Source organism: Photinus pyralis, unplaced genomic scaffold, assembly GCF_008802855.1.
Source record: "Photinus pyralis isolate 1611_PpyrPB1 unplaced genomic scaffold, Ppyr1.3 Ppyr1.4_LG5, whole genome shotgun sequence".
Classification (NCBI taxonomy): domain Eukaryota; kingdom Metazoa; phylum Arthropoda; class Insecta; order Coleoptera; family Lampyridae; genus Photinus; species Photinus pyralis.
Genome location: NW_022170596.1, coordinates 13,227,115 through 13,249,884, shown reverse-complemented (window position 1 = coordinate 13,249,884; position 22,770 = coordinate 13,227,115). Strand labels below are relative to the sequence as shown.

Here is a 22,770-nt window from a genome sequence, read left to right as displayed (position 1 = left end):
TTTCAATCCAACCCTTTATCGATCGACCTAAAATGACACGGTCAAGACGAACAGTAGAGTGCAAAACAAGTTAGTGGCAATTGGGAGATATGGAAGACAAGGTGCGTGGTGATTTCTATCTATTTATGTAATTTTTTGGTTAACTTTCCTTCTTTTTGAGTATTTCGCATGAGTACGCAGACGCCGCAAAGTACATTTTCATTGATTTTATTTACTTGCATATTTAATTGAAGCTTTTTTACACTTTGCTTACACAATTACATTGTTCGGCACCGTACTAAGTAATTTTTGAAACGCTAAAGTATAGGCTCTTCCAACGATTTTCCTAGAAGGCGAGATATTTCAAAATGTTTTATTATAGGCGTTATCAAAATAACGGGTTTATGAGCTCAGACACATGTATAGGACCAAAACAAATATGCAACACAATTTTCTGAAGTAAAATTTATTATAATAAATCTAGCGAATACGATAACTTTATTTGATACTATATTATGTGGTTTTGCCAATTAATCAACAATATCTAATACTTTTATCAACTACAATAATTATAAAATAAACAAAAATGAGAAGTAATGCATATATGCATTTGGTGTGTATGTATGTTCATATACTGCATAATAAAGCATATATTTGTATGTATTATGATGGGCACTAACTGAACCTTCAAAGCTTAAAAATATACCCGGGAATCACCGTCAAGTAGTCACACTCAGTGTGTTTGCTAACGTTTCCACATCATTTATTAGTAGGGGATATTGAGTCATTTCTCATTACTCCTGATTAACATAGTACCCACCAAGCTATAGCTGTTCTCTAGACCGAAATCTAAATGAGTAATATGGAAGGAATTCAAGTATTCATTTGATTTCATTTCGTGCAAGGCGTTCTATTCTATCATACGGAAATAACACGATATAAAATGTTGTGTTTTATTTTTAAAATTTGGCGTGTGTGCTAAAGGAAACTTCCCAAATCAAGAAATTACCAGAATTGCTTCACTTTCATTAACGTACCCAAAATTATTATTTTAGTGCATGTTATACCTTTTCCGTATATGTATGTAAATAAACCGACGAATTTAACTATATTAAGAATAATGTGAGAACCTTGTAAATGATCACTGAGTGTTAAGGGCTGTTCTACATTTCAATATCTTCTTCGGTCGATAGTTCAAATGAATTTTCAATGTAATTTCAGCCCCAGCTACCATTTAATAAGTACTGATTATTAAATGCAGTAAAAGCCCTGTGCGAGAAGAAATTAGAATGGATAATAAAAAAATGTGTGGCAAATCAGTATTCTATTATCCACTTCTGACGCCCCCGGTCATATAAATGGTTTATTTTAGTGGATTTTGATAATATCCCTCCACAAAATATTACTCCATTTTTGGGGAACTCCTCATAGCAAGAAAGAGAGACCGTGATTCATTTAAGAAACCGTGTGACAAAATTCGCAGCGGAAGGTAACTTTTGGGCGTTTTAAATCGGCTACCCCTTGAAGACGCGCGCTTTGCGTAACGGACCCAACGCAAATCTCGGGACAGCGTCCCCTTTTAGCAAATAGTAGACCCGCATTTTGGTTATCTCGGCCTCGTGGTTGCTCCAACAACATTTTTGTGGTTGACTTGCGGTCATATGAACCGCACTGGTAGTTGAGGTCAATAAATGTATCTGTGTCAAACGTAGAGTCCATTGTTACCTCCTTTCGCTGCGATCGTAGAGGTCCACGGCAGTAGCTGACACGATCATTCGGCGGAGATCGGTACGGAGTACGTATGGTACCATGATATAAATAAAATATATTTATTGTATCATGGTATGGTACAGTGTTTCATATGGGGATTTCAGTTCACCGGAAAGTGACGAAAATTATGTGGTCGGTCCGACAGCAAAATCCAGCGCGTGTACGGGCACCCTTAATGATACCAAAGACTATCCTCCTCCGGATAGTCTTTGATGATACTGAAGGATATCGGTTGTAGCGCATAGCCACGAGAATCCTAAAAGGGCAACTGGAAGAATCCTTTTTATGACTTTACACACACTCCTTTCATTATATCTTCAAGGAATTAACCATCTTCATCCTCAGTTTAGTTACTATGCTAAGCCATATTTGCTCATTTACTTCAAAGACAAAGTAGTTCAGATGACAACCGCTTGTCAAAATCCCTTCCTAAATGCGATTGTTTATTTGACATTTTATTTTCCACAATTTCAAACTTGATCGTACTAAATAAGTAGAAATGGGCAAATAAATTAAGCTGGTTACCTGCCTGTTACATTAGCACCAAGACTATGGCATCTTGTAAACATCAATGTGGAGTAAAGGTGAGTACCTACTTAGTCAAATCTACAAAGCTTAAACCGTGTTGATATTGTACTTCAATTCATGGAAAATACCATGTTTTCCCTAAACGCACACCCCTTATTATCGGTGTTACTGACTAATTGCTACTCCATTCTGAACAAATCCAACTGACACAAAGATGTCAGCTGTGAACGTCCCCTGTCAAGCAGGTATATGAGCACAAATTTGAAGTAATTGTAATGGCATACGTTCGTAACTAAAAAATGGAATGTCCAGACTGTATATGCGGTGCAAAAAAGGTGAGTGTACGTATCTACTTATCTAATATATAATTAGAAGCATTTGCGTTTTAGCATTAAATGCGACCAGTTGATCCCTATAATAAAAAAGATGTGCATTTTGATCGTTAGGGTGAACACCGATTATTCACGTTGGATTAGCAGCGACTGTTTTAAGGTCCCTGTTCAAAAAGTTAATCCGTTTTGAACAGGAATAGTAATTTCTGAAAGTTACCGAAGCTCAAAGTTTGTAAAGAAAGTCAGTGTTTTGTAGAAGCGCACAAAATATAACGTTGAGACATGGCAATAAAAGTTTCATCTTGGTGTGAAAAGTGCTTAACACAGTTTAGCGAAATTTATGTCCTATTTAGAAAATAGTTGTAACAATGACACAGTATTTCAAATCTAAGAAGAAATCCGGGTCTTGAGTAACGTGATCGAATTAAAGAACTTAATCCGACGTTGATCCTATAAAGTGCGACGCGGCATAAACATTCTTGCCATTACAACGCACTGAAAAAAGAACAATTATTTGGTTTTGAACGAAGAATAATCATATTTGTAAAGTAACATTTTTGCATTAATTAAAAACTAACCTAAACTTTCCCTTTTTGTAAATAAAATCAGTAGGATGATAAGTGAAATTTTGACTGTATTCACTAAATTTTGCGATAATAAAAAAGTTGCACGAAGTGACCAAATTTCTACACTAAAACAGCCCCACCGACTCGTTATCTTCAAAATTTTCCGCGGAGTCATCAATTACAAGGCGATTTTAAAGCAGCAATCGTTTCTCAATCTTCGATCTAGTCGATATCTGACAAGCAGTTTGTTTCATTATGCAGCAAAACCGTCCATCAAGGACGGTAATTGTCGGTAATTTCCACTCTCGGAAATTTTCTTTCATTACTATAATTTAATAATTGATAATTTTGAGTGTGTTTACTGAAGGGCGCCAATTTGTGTAAATTGATTATTGCAAATAGTTCATAATCATGTATATGTCTTTACCTAAAGTGCTATTGACAAGAAGTCCATTTCTTGGGAATTTAATTGTTTTTCATTTAATAATAACTTCCGTGTGAAAAAGTTTCTGGCAATTAATAACAAAAAAATATTTTTTAATGGTGATAAAATTAAGGGTATTTTGAACATTGCTAGTACAAAGTACAAAGGAGTCAGAAAGGGGTAGGCACGATTTCTAAACCTTGGTATAAAGGGTTAGGTTTGGAAAAGTTTAATCGAACTAATCTTAAGAAGAAAATTTGTAAAGGCCTGGGTGTTGGATATAACGAGGATGTGAAATTTTAAATCGGGACTGACAGCTTGTGGTTGAGTTTTATGGGCTTAGTCTAACGTTTTTTGCGGTTTGGACGAAAATAGCCCGCACATTTGTTTAACACTGTATATTTTTTATTTTTGAATACACAATAACAAACCGTTACAAAAATACTAGCAACAATATCGTTATGTATCGCTTTTAAGTAAAGTATTAAATAGGTTATCATTTTGTTCTAATATTTAATTAAAATAATAATGACCTAATTATTTAATTTTTTTAAACAATTATTTTGCCATTAAAGATAAAGACATTGTTCCTAGTACCTTTTAGCGTGGTTTTTATTCTGTATTTAAAAATAAAAACTATACAGGGTGTTCAATTTAAAAATATGGAGTTAGGTACTTCTGACCAAACCGGAAATGGAAAAAATGTCATTATAACCAACGAATTCTCCGCTTTTTACTTCAATCTAAGTTATAAAAAATCGGTTTGATTTCATGAGGCAGGTCTTGGTAGAGCAAAATCTTCATTTATATACAAATTTTGTCAAAAAATACCAAATGAACACCTTGATATCATCTAAAATTTATGCCATAAATGCTAAAAATTGCACAACAAAAAATAAAAAAGCAATGTCATTTTTACCGTTTGTCACCTCACGTACCCATCTAATAATTTTTAAACCTAGTAAATAAAACGTAACTTCGCAAGAGGAGTCGCGCTAGTTTTAATAAAAAATGGAATTAGTTACATAATACTCTAGTTAAACTTAAGTAGCTATATAATAAATATTTAACGTTTCAAAAAATAGCCATTTATATTTTATACTTTATTTTATAGCACAATTAACCTTTCTGTACATCTACTTACTTAAAATTTACTTACATATTATATGCATTCAGTAAATTGCACAATAGTTGCAGGCATAGTACCACGTACCAGAATTAGCATGTCCATAGTAGGTTTAAAAATTAAACAATAAAATAGTACTTATTTGTCAGGTACAAGAAACTAGGGCGCACTTCCAAACATTATGACTGATATTTATTCCTCATTAAAACTAGGAAAGCAATCACGCTATTCATATTACAGATACGTCCTCATGTGAAATGTGACGTAACAGTGTAATCAAGCCTCATTATTTACATCCTGCTAGTGGTTGTTGTAGCTACTCTACGTGTAGAGCAGCGGTGATTAATTAATTTTGTTATACAAAAGGAACTGATTTTAATAAAGTTTAATAATGGTAAGTTTTTGTGTTTCCAATTAATTTGAATGTTAACTGTGTAAGTAAATAGCTTCAATTAACACTTAGCCATAGCGCAAAATTATTGCCCACTTTTAAACCGCACGTTTCCTCTACTTATTAGTACGAGTAGATTGAGGCTAAGCTAATACGTTCTCCATACTCTGAATATATGTGGTCATTCTTTGACACTATTTGTCAAAACACTCAGAGAGCTCAGTTTTTCAAATAAGCGACGAAACTTCATTTGACTCGTTTGCTTCAGGTCCCCTGTGGGGCCGAGTACTTTTTCCGATTTAACTAATTTCATTTTACTGATGAGTTTTGTATTATTTTACCCGAAATTGTATTTTAATATAAAATTTCATATTCATTTTCTTATATAACTTTTGATTATTGTCAATCTGTTACAGAGACATTTAGCAAAGTGACAGGTGCGACCTGTAACGGATGTTACAAAATTACCTGTTCTCCTACTTCTTCTAGTTGGGCGTGGTTCTTGTTGCGTAATTATATAAATATGCCTCGGCTGCTCGGCGGTTAATAACCCTCCTCTAGCCTCAAGGATAAGGGTAAATGAATAAATAATATCTAGATAACGTTTATGAAATGGTTGATTTGGTTCTTATATATTTTTCTTAAAGTATATCGCATTTGCTGTAAGAGAACTCTACCTTTTAATAAATGGGGTAAATCACAATTTGATGCCAATAATAAAAATAAAGACTAATAGCTAACCCTAATTTAAAATTAAAAAATCAAGTTACTGTTTCCATAGCGGACGCAGATTGTCTTTTTTTTAATAATTCTAACTAGTTCAACATATTACATGTTATTCATAGTTTAGATGTTAGTTATTAATTAGTTGTAGCCTTAGATACGTAACTAAATTAACTAGGTAACAAGGACGTTATCCTAAGATACCTAATAGCACATCTTGCGGAAGTCTTTTTTTAAGTCTAGTGTGTTCTGACTTGTTACCGAGGTTATAGTGTACTGCACTCGCGCACTTCGGTAGGTTGAGAAAGCACTTATTTGTCATTTAAAGTATTTTGAGTATACATAGCACAAATGTATACATTAAAAAAATTCACTGTATAAAGTTATACCACAGAGCTCTAAGTACTGACGATATTTATATTTATAAATGACAAATACGACAATGGAGCAAGATTCCGGTAGGAGTCAATTCTACAACGAGGCGAGCTACGACGCAGGCAATTGTTTATAAATACCTCGATTGATTAATCACTACGAGCTTTCAATGCGCTTTCATGGATAGTTCAATGTGAAGTGATCTGGATCCTCCCCCAAAACTGTGATGTAATTACGTACACGGACCAACCGAAATATAGGCGTGACTTCTCGTTGATTCAATGTGCGGATGGAGTTGGCTTCCCAGGCAGGGTTTGCACGGACCGGTCACGGAATAGAGGAACTGTTTTTTGTTGTGGAAATTCATAAGTATTTCGTTCTATAAATCAAAAATGCTGCTGGAACTTTCGTCGGGCGCTGCTACCGCTCTATAGAGATGATATTTGGTTTTCAGTTTGGTCTTCGTTCTTCCAAGTATTTCCACGAAGACGATTCGTTTGGTATCGCACGGTCCGGCTGCATACGACAACTAGCGCAGATTCTGCGTATGATCTTTTAGCTTCCTCACGGTTATCATATCCCAATTCGAGCATAACAAATGATACAAATAAAACTTCCAATGCTAAAATATAGGCATTCGTACGGTCAAGGTTATATGTATACCTAAATGTAGTTTACGCATTCTTTTAAGTTTCTGTACGGGGAAATCCCGTTACAGGCTGATAAAGTGTCGTGCAATGACCCGTAAATATACGTATTAGGAAAGTAACTTATTCACAATGTATTTCCAATTGAACATAAATCCGTCGTCCATTAGTTTTCGCTACACGACGAAGTTTTTTTGAATAAAAACAGCCTGTTATTATTTATCTTGTTCAAAAGGCCGGTAACTCCCAGTGAATGTAAGTACTCACTACAATAAATTCGTCGAAAATCTTCGGTTGCACGTCGTGTCACTCACATAATTCGCATTGAAGGCCCGGTTTTACGCGATCTACAATTTTCCGCCCTTACGTTACCCCGAAGGTTTCACTAAAAATTCAATACGCGAGCGAAAAATGCAGCACTCGACCTGCATAGATTCTCTTCGAAGGTTTGATAAGAATGCCGCTCCCCCACCAAATTTTGACTTAAGTACTCGCCGAATCCCAAATACGAAACGACCCCAACGCAACCCACGCGTTCACACTGTTTTTTATGCATGTGAAGGCATAGCAGAGTGTCCCTCTTAACTTCCGTAGCGACGGTTTTTAGAACCGGCAACACTGTAACGTTTCGACTTTCATCTTCTCGTTTCTTATCTTAACGTGCTTTATTTTCTGGAATATTAGTTGGTTCTCCTTAGTTATGAAGCGGTACACGTATAAGATTTCCTATACCGGCCATTTAGTAAATAGGTACTACATAAAATCTTGAAAGCTTAAAGCGATCAACTATTACAAATGAATAGTAGATACGGTATATCAATATGCCCAAAAGAATTTGGAAAATAAAGTTATCCATACGATGGAAGGAAGTAGAAACGTGAAAAGTTGGTGACTAAACTTAATATTTATGAGTGCTTTTGGGTCCTAATCGGTTTAAACGAGGGTTTAAACAATTATGCTTCACGTGCCACCCTATGCAGGCAAAAATATTCAGAAAACCAGAACCGAATGTTCAAAACTAGAGGAGAGGCATTCCCATAAATAGATAAATCTAATTAGTGAAAAGAGGTAACAACACTGTACACAACAAAAACTGAATTTTGGTCCAATAACTGTACATAAAAATAATTAGATGTCCATAGATGTTCTCCCCCTCTCTCCTCCTCTTTTTTTATTTTTTATTTATCTATTTATTTATTTGGTGATGGGGGCAGTACAATATTAAACATAAATACCACCTTAATTTAGAAACACTAGTTATACCAAATTATGGAATATAAATAAACGGAAGACTCTCTTGGTCCCAATTAATTCAACGTTTAGGAACGACAAAACCTTATATTTAGTGTACCTATGTACTAAACAATCTACAACCGAGTGAGGGGCGGTCAGGACTCAGGAGGACATGTGGATGAAGGGAAACATTGCGACGTGATCGATATCAGAAAACATTCTGATGCACCTGTATTCCTTGACATTCCGTAAGGGAAGAGATTTGGAGTAACCAGGTGTTCATCCATCATTACTAACTTCTGTATTGGCACATTAAATAATTAGAACTATGGATTTCATATTTCCATTCTATTTTCATTCAAGGATCAATGATGATAAATTGCCCGCCAATTTCATTCATTCATTTGCACTAAACGTTAGTTACGCTTGCTACCTACATTGCCAAAGTATTGTGTAATTGATATACTTCGTTAGGTAGCGTCGATTTGTAACGTAGCGTGACAGCAATGACAACATGTACTTTTTTGTCTAGAGCGCTTGGATACACTACTTACTTTCATTACATTTCAATTTCAACCCAAAGAGCAATTAATATTAAATAGGTAGGGTTTCAAATTCAATTTTCCCAGTTCGCAATTTTAGGAAAACAAAGGATTTATGAAAATAGAAACTATTATGTAAGGTGTAGCTTGCCAGATCGTTATCTCAAAAATAGACCTGCTCAAATTTTGCATTAATAATATTAAAAATACTGTCTTATCTACGGGGGACTTAGTCAATAGTTTAGTAGTGTTTGGCAGCTACCTACTGAGCTACGCCACAAGATTATTTTAGTAGTACACTTGACCGGCTAACCTACTGGTATTGATCTACTCGATTTGATCTTTGAGCACCTTTTAATTAGGATGGTAAGTTTGTTATGTAATGTTGACGCTGATTGCTTTGTTGTTTAATTAAGATTGATTTATTTATAAGATTTATTTTCCATTTAGGCGGCTAACATTTCCGTTCCGATCATATGGGTCCTTGGAGGTCCTGGCTCTGGAAAAGGCACCATGTGTGACAAAATGGTTGCAAAATATGGTCTTGTACATTTGTCATCGGGGGATTTATTACGAAATGAGGTAGGTATAGTGTTTATTTGTGTCCAATTTACAATGTTTTGCCATATAGTTCAGACTGAAATCTAGTTGCATGTGAGCGCACTTATCTTAATGTAGAATTGATTAGGATCCATTCATAAATGAAAAACTACAACGTGCACACATGGCACAAGCGATGTCATGAATTGTCGCCCATAGTAACATTATCGATTTGTATGCTCTATCTTGTATTTGTAACGCATCGTAAAGTAATTGATTTCCACGGTTTTACTTGTGCAACAAAACGTAGGTATTAGAGGTAAATATTATTTTGTATCTTAAAACAATTGGGTTGTACAATACCTACCACACCTACACCAAGACACATAGGCTTTCATGTTAACTAAACTCCCTAGGAATCCTAAAAAATGATCAAAGTCCTCGTGTGAGATCGAAGGGACTTCAGCGCATTTTTGTGTGGCAGATCAGTGTTTTATTAGCCAATATTGACTCCACCATCAATAAGATCTTGCCGAAAGCTACCACGTTCACTTTGTCGGTACCATTTTCTCACTTACCGTGCACTTGCAATTCGCGTTTGAAGTTTTGACTCCACCATCAGTAAAATCCTTTGGGGGTTACCATATTCCCTTTGTCGACACCCACTTCTGATCACCCGTTTCGACTCCACCATCAGTAAGATCTCGTCGGGGGTTACCACATTCCCTTTGTCGATACACAGTTCCGACGTCCCGTTCATTCGTAATTCACATTTTGGTAGATTTCGCTAAAATCCCGGCATAAAATCGTATTCAACTTTTGGGTACTTCACATAGCTCGACCTTCTATTAGTGACACGAGAAAGAGAGACCGCGATTCGCGCTGTAAGAAACTTTTGGGCGCCCAAAGTCGACTACCCCTCGAAGCGCGCCGCGCAAAAGGTGGTTTATTTCGCCCCTAGGAAAAAAAAACAAAATTCCGCCACGCAGGAGTTGTGCGCGTTGACAAGATCTTCCCGACGACACCAATTTGAAAACAATCGGAGAAAAACTGTAGAAGAAGATAGATAAAAACTGAAAAATCTCCAGGTTAGTATAATACGCTCGGGGATGGCGTCCAGATGTCGTCGACTCCAAATCTTGTAGCCCCATCCCTAACGTTCTTAATTACACGGCCCCGATAGTTACATGTACACTCCTTGTCTTTTTACAAGCGTTTTTCTACGGGCGCGCATTTACTGCCAGCCAGGCAGCCAGCCAGCCGACCAGCCAGCCAGCCAAAGTGAGATTAAAAGCTACTTTTTACAAAAAAAATTTTTTGCAAAAATGCGCTAAAAATGCTACGTTATATCTGCCACCCTCACAAGAAGTTGACAAATAAAATATTGGAGGCTGCGAATAATCAATGCGGCATGGTGTCTAAATTTGTGCTGTTGGACTTTGAACGACTTTTGCATATAGTGTCACATGTAGTGTGACAACATTTTTCGTAGGTGCATGAATGACACTAACAAGATGAACTGACGAAATCACAAACATGTCAGGTGGTTGATTTTGGCAATGATGAGAATGTAATGAGAGTAAAGTATGTATGTACCTATCTGCGACAATTATTTGATTGCATGTACAATTGTGCTAGTTTCAAAATGTCTCCTACAACCATTCCCCTAGAAGTAGTTCGAAATGGCAGAAGTGGGTCCGGACGGAGGGACGGCCGGACGGACAAAACGCAAACAATAGCACATTTTTTTTAAATTCTTTTAAAATGCGCTAAAAAAAGCAATACCTACCTAATGTTGTAAATATTGACCTTTGCCTTCACGAATATGTAAGTAAACACTAATGTTAAAGCTAACGCTAAAACTAGAATCCCCCCCCCCCCCTCCAATATACGAGGATCTTATGGTATTTGTAGGGAAAGAAACATTGAATCTATCTTTCCTGGCTGAGGGTTAAGGAGACCCCCCGGTTCTACGATCTTTCTCACAATGTTTACTGCCGTTAGCACTTGCGCGGTAATTGGAAGGAGAGCAAGTGAATGATCCTCAAAGGACTTTACTAGCGCGAGGTAAGTGAAAGATTGTGAGGGAGTCGTACTCAGAAGTGAGGATAACATCAGGAACAGGTGGTGTGACTGCTTAAGTAAATTATTGCATAAAAATCGTGAAAGAATTGATGAAGGGGAAGGAAATACAAACGAGGACCGTGAGGAAATCGCAGAGGCGTTAATGACAATAAAAAGCAACACAGTCAGGCTCTGATAGAATACTAGAAGAGGCATTGAATGATCTGGGTGCGGATTGTGTAGATCTTCTATTGGATTTGTTTAATGAAGCAGAAATGCTCAATACCACTGTACGAAGAAAACGGATAGATCCAGGATTGTAAGAATTATAGAGGAATAAAACTGGTATTGCATATTTTGAAGGTTTGGTAACAAGTAATGGAGAGGAGATTACGAATGGAAGCATCAAAATCGGAGGAACAGTTCGGCTTCATGCCGGTACATCAGATGCACTGTGCGGCTTGAGGCAGCTGCTTGAGAAGTACGGAGAAAAGCAAAAAAAAAACTACACCTAGTCTTTATAGATCTGGAGAAAGCTTACGACACGGTGCCTAGGGATGAAATGTGGAGGTGTATGAGAGTTAAGGGAGTGCCAGTAAAGTACGTGCGGCTGGTGAAAGACATGTATAATGAAGCACACAACCAGAGTAAGATCAAGTCTTTGAAGGATATGTTTCCTGTGGGAGTTTGAGTACATCAACCAATTTATTTAATATAATAATGGACGTGCGGACGGGGGGAAGTCGTGGTCAGCCCCGTTTGCAGATGATTTAGTGCTCGATCAAAGAGAAACAGTGGAGAAAAATCTGGAAAGATGGAGGAAGGCAATCGAGGATGGAGGACTCAGGATTACTAGAATAAAATCGGAGTACATGTGGTTTGGAGCATGAACCTACTGTAACAGAGATTGGTTAGAACTACCTCAACCCGTTACTGACAAGGGAAAACTGGACACGGAAATTAACCACATAATTCAAGCATGGTGAATGAATTGGAAAAAGATGACGGAAGTACTGCGTGACAGAAGGATTAGGAAAGGTATTGTAAGGGTGTTTAAATCTGCAGTGCGGCCAGCCATGATTTATAACAGTGAAATCTGGCCAATAAAGAAGGCCCACAAAAAGGGGTGGCTGACATGAGAATGTTGAGGTGGGCGATGGGAAAAACTATGAGAGATATCATTCGGAATAAAAACATGTTCAGTTGCCTCTGTTCGAAAGCCCATCACTCGTACATCGTCAGATCCCGTAAATTTCATAGAAATTCTTTAGAAATTTAAGCTAAACCACGTTTATTCCATCCAAATATTGATTTACAGTTATTGCAACATGGGGTTTTGCATGATCATGCATTAGTATGCAATTTTCTTTAATAAATGGGGCAAATAGAACAACATAATCTTTCAGGATATCGTTAATGTATCGATGTGCGGTTAAAGACCCTTCTTTAACAAAGACAAGTTTCGTACCGGCATCACATGAAATGTCAGACCACACCATGATTTAGCCCCCATTATGACTTACTCGTGGAACAAACGTACAATCAATATAGCTTTTACCTGGCTTTCTCGACATTCGTTGTCCACCCGCCTGGTCGATGACGCGATAGCAATTCTGGTCCATGAGCTGGTCTACAAACAGTCAAACCCAGCTCTGCGAATCATTCTTCCTTCAGCAGACGTAGAGGTGCGGTGTTCGAAAACGATCATTAGCAGCTGTTGTTTTCCGTTTCTTACCAGATTAGCGACCTTCGTGTATTCCTACCAGTTTTTCTAAACCTTTGCACCCAATTTCGAACTTCTGTATGCGCGCAACGAAGAACTCTAGCAATACATCACAAACTTCGACCATCTTCCACGAAGGCTACAGCTTTTGCAAAATCTTCGGCACTAGAACCATCATAAGAAGAAGAAGAAATCAAGCTTAACAAGAAGAAATAAATAAGTGCAAACTGCAAATTGTCCACAACTCTCATGCAGAGGAGCGCATTTTTCAGACCCCGACGAAATTTACACATTGAGCGCGGTAAAGGATTTTAAATGAAAAGCCCATGCTTAATGCGTGTTATTTGGACAATAGTTTGATCATTGCTACACCACTATTGATATAACTAATTTGAACAATATCTTTTGACACTCAATTTTCGGTATATTCGCACTCAAACTTTTGACGTTACCAATAGATGTGTCTCATCCAGACGTTTCATTTGCTCTTTGTCATCGCCCATAGATATGTTTCGTACAAACCTTCCAATCGCTCTTTGTAAGTAACTCTTGCGAAACTCCGTTCCTGCTGTGAGACTTTTCATTAGAATACCAAGAAGGATCATACCAGGCAAATGTTTTCAAAAAACAATTGGAAATAGTGTCGCAAAAAATGCAGTAGGCCGTGAAATCAATTCTTGCGGTTGGTACAGTGAAAGAGCATAGCTTCCTTACTACATTTTTGGTTAAATAGAGTTAAATATATACTTCATGAATTAACTACAGACTAATAGGTGGAAACGTTTCATTGCACCTGAGTATATTATTAGAGAGACGCGGAGATCCGCGATATGGGACCAAGCATACAGAATGTCCCTAGGAATGTCCACTAAAGTTAATTTTCAGATTTTCAAAAACTTTTGATTTATATTCGCATGTACAAAATCGTTAAAATTAGAAGGTAGAAGGTGGAATTTTGAAAATATTTATACAAATTCTTACTACTTAGTACTAATGTTGCGTACTTCTTATCTTAGGTGAGCAGCGGATCTGCACGAGGAAAAGAACTATCCGCCGTAATGGAACGAGGAGAATTGGTTTCAAGGCAGATTGTACTTGACCTACTGAAAGAGGCCATCATGTCGAATGCAGCATCCGCAAAAGGATTTTTAATCGACGGTTATCCCCGCGAAAAGGAACAGGGAGAACTATTCGAGCAGCAAATTGGAGCTGTTACGATAGTACTATACATCGACGCCGCAGATGACACCTTAGTTAAAAGACTGTTGGGACGTGCTTTAACTTCTGGCAGGGCCGACGACAATGAGGAAACCATTAAAAAGCGCCTGCACACTTTCCATACACATAACGATGCAGTCCTCGCTGCATATGAAAGCAAAACCAAAAGGGTACGTGTATTATTCTAACAATGAGAGATACAAACTAAGACTTTCTGTTTAGATCGACTCGGAACCTGCACCTGAGGTGGTGTTCAAGCAAATTGAACTTCACTTAGATCCGATTTTCAAGTAAATGCAAGTCGCATGAAATCTTGAAGTGTTCTAATTAAAGATGCCTTATTAAATTTATCACAGCTTATTACGTTATCTTTCTGTGCATTACACATTTTTGAACCATATTTTTTGAATTAAATTTTTAAAGTACGAGTACTATCACGATCAGAAGTATGTAGGTAGCAATAAAGTATCTATTAAATAAATATATATTTTTCATTTTTACCTGGTATAAATCAACAGCGAATCACAGAAAGGCTTAGCATTTGAATAATTTTGAAAACTTTCAAATTTGATTGGAGTATTATAACGGTATTTCCACTTTTTTCGATTTTGTATATATAGTGGGCAAGTGGTTTTAAGTACCTGACTTTCTAATTGCATTGACTGGTTGTGTCTCCTAGGAGTCGGGAGATATGGCTGATTGTCTAAGGTTACAGGAAATTTTTTATCTATCCCGCATTCCCTGTTATCTGGTTATGGTTATTGCGTTGTGTGGGATTCCGTTGAACATACGGAAACTTAGTTAAAATGTACTTAATTCATAGCTGTCAATGATTTTAATTAGACCGGTGAAGTAATTTGATTGGTGAAAAAAGATTTGCGTCATAAGTGGTGTCGAAAAATAGTAATTCGAAGAGACTTGCGGTGTGAAAATAACACAGGGTATAATAGTAGGGAACCTATTGAACTTTTTAGATTAGATGGAAAAAAAAGTTAAATGATGTACATCTATCCACCGTTGGGGAGGGGGGTAATGTATGAAAAATAGCCACATAAAAATACTTGAGCGCGTGAGATATTAGCGAGTTTGCGGACACGTATTTTGCGTTACGTTAGTTGGTCATTTTTTCTTATGATATAACGTAAGGGAAATTTAGTGAAACGCGCTTGCGGATAAATTTATTGTTGCTGGAATTTGATTTGTTTACGTTATTTATAAACATAAGGTATAAAAGTGTCTTTATACGGTATAATTCTTAAGCTTTTTTACCTTATAAGATATAACAAGTTTTGAAACGTAAAATGTACATCCGCAAACTCGCTATTGATAGTGTAGGTACATATACCCTACGTGTGATACTGGAAGTATGTTGAATAATTTCCTTCGAAATAAATAAAAAATTCCAACGCGCTCGAGAATGTCTAGCTAATGTTTCTTTTGTGACCATTCCACTCCCCCACGTCACGCTCAAATCGTCAGATGCATACCTTTCAACACGTAGTCAACCCGCCTTAGCAAAGTACCAAAGAATACTTACTCTTTGACAGTACTGTCATTTGGTTTTGTAGTCAGTTGATATCAAATCAAACTTTCAAAAACAAAGAACCCCCACAGCCTACATTATTCCAATAGTTTAAAATTTTAATTAGAAAGTGAGCATTCATTTTTCCTGTTTGTTGTACTAGTGCTTAACTGAGAGAATTTATTTATGAAGCAGTTTTAGAGTTTCTCCATTTAGGTACCATATTATATTAGAAGGTTTAAAGTGGCATCTGCCTTTTAGGTAAAAAAAAAGCATAAATTAATCTCAAAGTCGTCAAAGTTTCTGATAATTTCTGAATCTGAAGATTTAAAAATTCTAGAGATTGTGAAGGTACCGAAGCTTCTGATCTATGAAGATTATCAAAGTTGAATGGATTTTTAAGATTCTCGATATTGACAACATTCTTAGAGATATGGAGAATCAAAGATTGTTGTAGGTTCTGATTGATCCGAAGTTTCTAAAGAGAAAAATAATGAAGGGATTGACTATTGAGGAGATAATAAAGATGTGAATGTTCTGACGGTTCTAAAGATTAACGGGATTCTGTGCATTCTGAAGAACCGCCTGAAGGTTCCGAAATTTCTGAATATTCTGAATTGCTTTTGAAACTATACCAATTTTGAATGTTTTAAAGCTTCATTAACCTTTCCAGTTAATCCCCTTAAAATAGCGTAAAGTCAAACGATATCACAAAGTTATAGCTTTGATTTTATACTATTTCAATGCAGCAACTAGGGCTGGACCTGTAAAAAATTTCCGTTGACATATAGAAATTGAGTTTAGTTTTTCTCCCATCAAAACAGGTGAATAAGTAGTGATTGTCACACCGGACAGAAACGTATACCTAAGGCGTAAAAAGTTTGGTCTCGTGTAACGACCTTTGGTTACCAAATTCTTATTCTAAGCACCAAGAGTATTGCTTTCCAAAAGAAATCGATTCAAATAACCATTTTGATATCTTTTTGACATCACCTGAACCGCTAGAGAGTTGAGCTAAAATTGACTACGTCGAATGAAATGAGATAAATAAGTAAATATGTAAGCTGTAGTTTGGGGAGTACCTAGTTTTAATAAAATAGTAATTCTACCATTTCTTTTAATTCTCTAATAAAACTTAAAAAGGTCAGTAAATACAATTTCATTTAAAACAATAAAGTGGAATATATTTTACTTGATCATTTTTCTTAAATTAGTAGAACAAGAGATCCAGATGATATTCAATTTCTCTGGCCACCTCGCTGGGTGGTGGTAGGGTATTAATCTAAAAAAGGAACGTTACTTTAGATAATATCCGCTGTCATATAAGAATATAATACTAACCTTCTTCACTCTGCTCTGGTATCCCGATTGAATTGAGTCGAGAGAAATATGGAAATTCTGAATGCGTTTGTTAATCGTATCCTCGTTAACAAAACCAGCACCGACCGCTTTTACCAGCGATCTCTGTTTTAGTATTTCATCAGGGGCGTCCAGAAGTAAAATTGCACTCACAGGACCAACTTGCTGTTCAAATAATTCACCTTGCTCTTTGTCGCGAGGGTAACCTTCGAAAATGAATCCTCTGGCGCCTGGATGTAATTCCAGCTCCTCTTTAAGCAAGTCTAACACTATCCAAGTGGGTACAAGCTCGCTATTTTGCAATACGTAGGAAATGTTTCGTCCTCTTGACGTTCTTCTAGCAATCTAGAAATTGTTATAATAAATATTTACCTACCTAACAGACCTTTTTTGTTTACTTCTTTCCGGAGAAGTTCGCCCGACGTTATCGCAACGATCCCGTATTTACTAGCAATCTCTTCCAAATGCGTCGACTTGCCTACTCCTGGCCCACCAAGTAACCATACCATGGGTACATTTTGCCGACCTGCCTATAGAACGGTAACATAAAAACTATTAATAAAGATATGCTTACCATTGTGTATCTGTGTCGTCAAAATAATACTTACGGAAGAAAATTGAACCGTTTTTATACAATACCGACTGTAACCACTAACCACAATCAAATCTTAAAGTTAAAATTGTTACAAATATTTTGATGTCCGTACTGTACATTTGTGGGTGTATTTACCTCAACTAATCTGTTGTGGTAAATAATAACTGCAAACAAATGAATACCTTAGGTACCAGATAATCAAAGCGCGGTAGCAGGCTTCATAAAGTTGCAACAAGATCAACTTCGAAAGACATGAGGAAGAAGTTCCAGGGGTTGCACGCAATATTTTTAACGAAAAGTTCTGTCGATTGATATCATCTTGGACCTACAGTAATGAGGACCCAACATGTAGATACCTACCTATATAATAAACGACGCTTTTGAAAACTACAGTTAGCTATAGTGAAATGCAAATTGTTAAACATATGTACACACGAAACTGCAATTTCGCGTTACTGCTACGGGGACATGCAACCAACCAAACCAATCTGCAATTTTGCGATTTAGTACGTAATTAGATGGTAGTAGTATATGAAATGCATTTCCGACACACACTTCCTCTACTTGTTGGTCTATTGTTACCTCATTATACGTTGAAGTTCCAATACTTTGGTAATTTTCTTCTCCCGCAACGAGATGAAACTTTCATTGTATTTTGTTGTTGTAACTTTCGCGAAGTTCTGTTTATGTGATCAAGATTGTTTTCAAATTCGCGATGCGATCTCTCGTCCATTTCACAAAATTAAAAACTGCGCGCAATCAATTCGTCCAACCATTGCAAAGGTGCGGGTTCGAACCGTTGCACAATGCGCGGAATATGCTGTTAAAAAACGTGGGTTTGCGTTCAATTGGCAACGTAAAGGTTCAAGAAGCAAACCTGAAGCAAATTGCGAAATTTTAGACTGTCTTACTTCACCGTCCTCCTTAATTGATGATTCAGATTTCGATTACCATAGCATTTATGGGCGATATGAAGGTAGAAAATTGTAGATAAGTAAACATCCCTTTTCTAGCTCTTTCCTAGTCCATTGTGAAATTAACATCAATAGTGTCTACCACTCGCTTTTGGATTCTGTTATGGAATTCTGAAACTTTCATTTACCAATACATTCAAAACGGCATACTTTTTCAGTTGGTGTGTGTGTCGGGGGACTCGGCGTATTTACAATTTTGGAAAAGAAAATGAATTACACAAGTGCAGTTGAAACATGCCAAAGTCTTGGTGGGGATCTCGCCAACATTGCGAGCTCGTCACGCACCCGGGAACTTTCAAAACTTCTTAATGAAAAACTAACAGACTGGTACAAAGTAGCCTATGTTGGTTTATACATTGACGCGGACGGGACCAGCTTCATTACTCCAGAAGGCGTTTCCTTAGACTGTTTCACATTTAGAGCATGGGGACCAGGTCAACCGAGGTTTAAAAATACCCAAAGATGTGTTGTTCTCGATTCAAACGGTTTTTGGAAATTATTTAATTGTTCAACACCTTTAGCCGCTGTATGTGAAATATTTCCGGTGCCGCCTTCTGTTTTATGCGCCCTAACAGCAACCAAGGGTAATTTGTTACTTAATGTAAACCTACTATAACGGTCCCTTTTTAGAGAATCTTACATGTTTACATCAAGGACATTTGACTCAGTGTTCTGCAAAAAATATGTCCAGACTGTCGCGATCAACGGTACTATAGATGAAGGTATGAGGTGTACAATAGGATTTTAACAAGACACCTTAATACAGTATCAATTTTACTTTTAATTTTTGCAAAACAAGTAACTGATTTATTTCAATAGAAAGTGTTAGCAGTTAATTCAGACAGTGTAAAGATAGATAATTGTAAGGGTTGTGTGGCTTGCTTAGTAAATAAGTAGTTGTGGGTTACCCATCGGACAAATGTCCTAGAAAATTGAAAAATTTGACCGATATGAAATCTTGCAAGGTTACGGCGTTGTGCGCGAGTGCACCATCCCGTTGAAACAAACAGAGTTTTCAACTTATATTTTTTGTTTGTACCGTACATGATACAAAATGCTACTCAATACAGTATGTACTTTTTTTGCTCGCCATATATAAGAAAATAATCTTGTTAATGATTCTCCGAAACGAAACGTTGTACTGACAGTCACTTAATGCTGTCTCGTAAAGCTCAAAAAGTGGCACTGAGATAGTGTTTTTAATTTTTCTGTCTGTTCAAATAACATCCGAAAAAAATAATAACAAAATCCGCAAATTTCGTTTCGATTTTTCTGGCATATCTTCGGAAGTAATAGGAATTTTCAGGTTGTTTTTACTGCATGTTAACAACCGTTTGGAAAAAATATTCGGGAATAGATAGGGCATTGGTTACATTTTTGGGAGCGGATTTTTGATTTAATAAAAAACTTTTAAAAAATGTCAAGACCAAACCTCACGTCTGGCCTGGTGAGATAGATACCCGTCGAATCAAGTGAAGTAGGTACCCCCTCCTTGAAGAAATCGACGAAACACGATGTGGAAGGTAGGGGTTGTTGGTTGCCTATGAAGCAGGGTTTACCTATTCGGCGATCATTACCTTTGTAGATGACTGTACGTAGTACGTGTACATGATTCGCTTAAACATGGGCACGAGGTTTGCTTTTGTCAACGCATGCGCATCATTTTGTCCGTACTAGAAGCGTCGATAGTTAAATTTTCAGAGAAATACCGCCATAAATGCGAAAGTTGGCTTTGTGCAGTCTGTATATTTTCTTACTCGATCTGGGATACCGCGTATTCTTAGGCTTCACACCTTATAGAAGAGTGTAAGCATTGCTCCTTCACACTATGCTTTGAATAATAATGCAAAATTCCATGAGTATAAAATATGCAATGGCCAGTTCCGCAAATTGTATGTGTGTATAAGTAATGGCTACTTGTATTAAAATTATCACAAATGTATGAGTGTAATGAACCTTTGTCATTAATTTTCCAAGAGAGAAAAGAAACAAAGGTGATTAATTACCATGCAGTAAAACTAAATTTTATTAAATTATGGGTCAGAGTAAAAGTCAATTTTCCGAAGAAGAGCTACAAGATTATGAGGTAAAACAACACTACTACTTTTCTACATTAAATTTCAAATTTTCTAGGATTTGACTTATTTTACGAAAAAAGAGGTGTTGTAGTAAGTACTGTGGGTTAGTATAACATAAACTCTCACTAAAATACACATATCTAACAGTGCTCATCAGAAATTCAAAGCTTTAGCACCAGAGAAAGTCGGTCATAACAAAAATGCGAAATTGCCCATGTCGAAAATACTGCAATATCCTGAACTGGGAGTAAACCCATTCGGTGATCGCATTTGCAAAGTGTTTAGTTCTAGTCACGATGGTGATTGCACCTTCGAGGATTTTTTAGACATGATGTCTGTATTTAGTGATGCCGCTCCAAAAGCTGTGAAAGCAGAGCATGCCTTTAGAATATTTGGTAGACGTTTACTTCCTTGAATTATTGTTTTACATAAATTCGTAGATTTTGACGGAGATGATATGATAGGCACATCCGACTTGCAACAGGTTGTAGATAGATTAATTGGAAGTAATCATCTGTCTGAAGCAGAAATGCAACATTTAATACAGAAAATTCTAGAAGAAGCCGACTTAGATGATGATGGAGCACTTTCTTTTGCTGAATTTGAACATATAATTGATAAGTCTTCCGACTTTGCTAGGTAATATCAACCATACAAACACTAATTTAACAATACAATTTCAGTGCATTTCGTATACGATTGTAACTATTTTTCAAGACTGATACCGATTTAAGTATTTCTTTGATCTCCCCTTCAGATTTCTCAACTGCAATACTCTTGTGATATTTTATTTCGAATGTATTTATATGAAAATTGTATACAATTAAGTTTACATTAAGATTGTAGATAACCAGGCAATTTCATACGCATAAATATCCATGTTGTGAAAAATGATACTAAAACACAAATAAAACCAACTGCTGTAATTAAAATTCGATTTAATTTAGGTGTGAGTGGCGAATGAATGTGGTCTAATACTATAAATCCTACACCGCCCATCGAAAACAGGAAACTCGATGCTAATCCTTCCATAATATATTGGCCATTTACTCTATATGGCATGAAAGCAACCTAAGAAAATAGTTGTAAGCGTAAAGCCAACTTGTTATCTACTCACAGGACGTGAATGGCCATGTTCGTCGGTTGTTGAGCCCACACTAGGCGGTTCGACAATTACATCGTAGATAATACCTGAAATTGACTTTTCCAACTGAAAGAATAACGCAAAAGCACGTACCTCCTGTAACTAAGAAGTAGGAAGCCAAGATTAATGAAAACATAACCATTGCGGAGGGTTGCTGCACCCAGGAGGGCTTCTTTATTTTCATATTTGGAACCTCCAAAATTGCGTAAGGAAGAGTAAAAAGTTCTTCAAGCATTGTAAATTCTATTTAACAACTGTAGACGTAACAACCCGCAAATTTGATTTATACGCTGAACTTAACCTCAATCTCGTTTAAAGTTTGTGATATGTCAAACTAGACCCTGTTGCCAGATATCGATTTATGCCATTTCAGAAAAAAATCTTTAATGTCTGAAAGTTTTTAAACATTACGGCTGTTGGCTTAATATTTGATAGTATAGTGAGTCAAAATAAACATGAGGGTTCGGAAACGCCATGAAGTCAGGAACGCCCTGTAAATAATGTGTTTCTAACCGCAGCATGTTACAGCAATTTCTGTAAATACTAAATTACAAACCCTCTTCATGCAGGTCACATAAAACATGCAGTGGTTTAATTTCGCAAACATACATTTTCATAAGAAAAGAATCACCCTGTAGAGAATAAGTTTGGCAATGTCGCTCAGAGAGAAAGTACCAACAATGGTGATAAACATCCTACCAACTTTCACATCAAAGATTGTCAGTTCAGTACACGTCAGATTTTCAAACGCAGTAGACTGTTTTTGGTTACTTAAGAAGTGAACTGTCAAAATAAGCAAAAATTAAATAAAAATGTATTTAGAAAAATACAAATATTTAATGATAAGATGAAGATAAGTTTAGCATGTATTACCGTTTTTTTGTTCTGTACAGTTTATTGGGCATTGTAAGTAAACA

The 22,770-nt window shown here is 36.5% G+C and overlaps 6 protein-coding genes and 1 long non-coding RNA gene across 11 annotated transcripts in view; 4 read left to right on the top strand and 3 right to left on the bottom strand.

The window, feature by feature from the left end:
• Positions 1–94: 94 nt before the first annotated feature.
• On the bottom strand, positions 95–4,706 carry LOC116170285. The gene is made up of 2 exons (XR_004145205.1): positions 4,519–4,706; positions 95–3,104 (listed from the first exon to the last, which is right to left on the bottom strand). It is a non-coding gene; the product is annotated as an uncharacterized LOC116170285 (long non-coding RNA).
• A 63-nt stretch (positions 4,707–4,769) lies between these two features.
• LOC116170283 (adenylate kinase isoenzyme 1) lies at positions 4,770–14,581 on the top strand. Of its 5 annotated transcripts, none has more exons than XM_031486566.1 (5): positions 4,770–4,831; positions 4,966–5,119; positions 9,087–9,218; positions 13,980–14,351; positions 14,404–14,581. In XM_031486566.1, the coding sequence occupies exons 2-5, from the start codon at positions 5,117–5,119 to the stop codon at positions 14,473–14,475; spliced, it is 579 nt and encodes a 192-aa protein (XP_031342426.1). In that variant the 5' UTR covers positions 4,770–4,831; positions 4,966–5,116; the 3' UTR covers positions 14,476–14,581. The 5 variants fall into 5 exon arrangements, with proteins under 5 accessions (XP_031342426.1, XP_031342424.1, XP_031342428.1 ...); XM_031486568.1 differs by lacking the exon at positions 4,770–4,831 and adding an exon at positions 5,533–5,691 and having other exon boundaries at positions 4,852–5,119; XM_031486565.1 differs by lacking the exon at positions 4,770–4,831 and adding an exon at positions 4,857–4,874.
• Positions 14,582–16,865: 2,284 nt separating this feature from the next.
• LOC116171859 (adenylate kinase isoenzyme 1-like) lies at positions 16,866–17,648 on the bottom strand. Its single transcript, XM_031488885.1, has 4 exons — positions 17,637–17,648; positions 17,461–17,592; positions 17,045–17,407; positions 16,866–16,985 (listed from the first exon to the last, which is right to left on the bottom strand). Exons 1-4 carry the CDS (start codon positions 17,637–17,639, stop codon positions 16,914–16,916), a joined length of 570 nt encoding a protein of 189 aa, XP_031344745.1. The 5' UTR covers positions 17,640–17,648; the 3' UTR covers positions 16,866–16,913.
• Positions 17,649–18,293: 645 nt separating this feature from the next.
• Positions 18,294–19,347, top strand: LOC116170187. The gene is made up of 3 exons (XM_031486413.1): positions 18,294–18,627; positions 18,760–19,215; positions 19,262–19,347. Exons 1-3 carry the CDS (start codon positions 18,294–18,296, stop codon positions 19,345–19,347), a joined length of 876 nt encoding a protein of 291 aa, XP_031342273.1.
• Positions 19,348–20,408: 1,061 nt separating this feature from the next.
• Positions 20,409–21,641, top strand: LOC116171178 (calcium and integrin-binding protein 1-like). Its single transcript, XM_031487870.1, has 5 exons — positions 20,409–20,717; positions 20,765–20,799; positions 20,857–21,104; positions 21,150–21,348; positions 21,393–21,641. Exons 1-5 carry the CDS (start codon positions 20,667–20,669, stop codon positions 21,412–21,414), a joined length of 555 nt encoding a protein of 184 aa, XP_031343730.1. The 5' UTR covers positions 20,409–20,666; the 3' UTR covers positions 21,415–21,641.
• Positions 21,484–22,184, bottom strand: LOC116171179 (oligosaccharyltransferase complex subunit ostc-B). Its single transcript, XM_031487871.1, has 3 exons — positions 21,947–22,184; positions 21,827–21,900; positions 21,484–21,780 (listed from the first exon to the last, which is right to left on the bottom strand). The coding sequence occupies exons 1-3, from the start codon at positions 22,086–22,088 to the stop codon at positions 21,544–21,546; spliced, it is 453 nt and encodes a 150-aa protein (XP_031343731.1). The 5' UTR covers positions 22,089–22,184; the 3' UTR covers positions 21,484–21,543.
• A 390-nt stretch (positions 22,185–22,574) lies between these two features.
• Positions 22,575–22,770, top strand: part of LOC116170349 (SUN domain-containing ossification factor-like) — a 31,227-nt gene continuing 31,031 nt past the window's right edge. Inside the window, exon 1 of the mRNA XM_031486676.1 lies at positions 22,575–22,759. Within this exon, the coding sequence (XP_031342536.1) occupies positions 22,701–22,759 (59 nt within the window). The 5' untranslated portion in view covers positions 22,575–22,700. The remainder of the gene's footprint in view (positions 22,760–22,770) is intronic.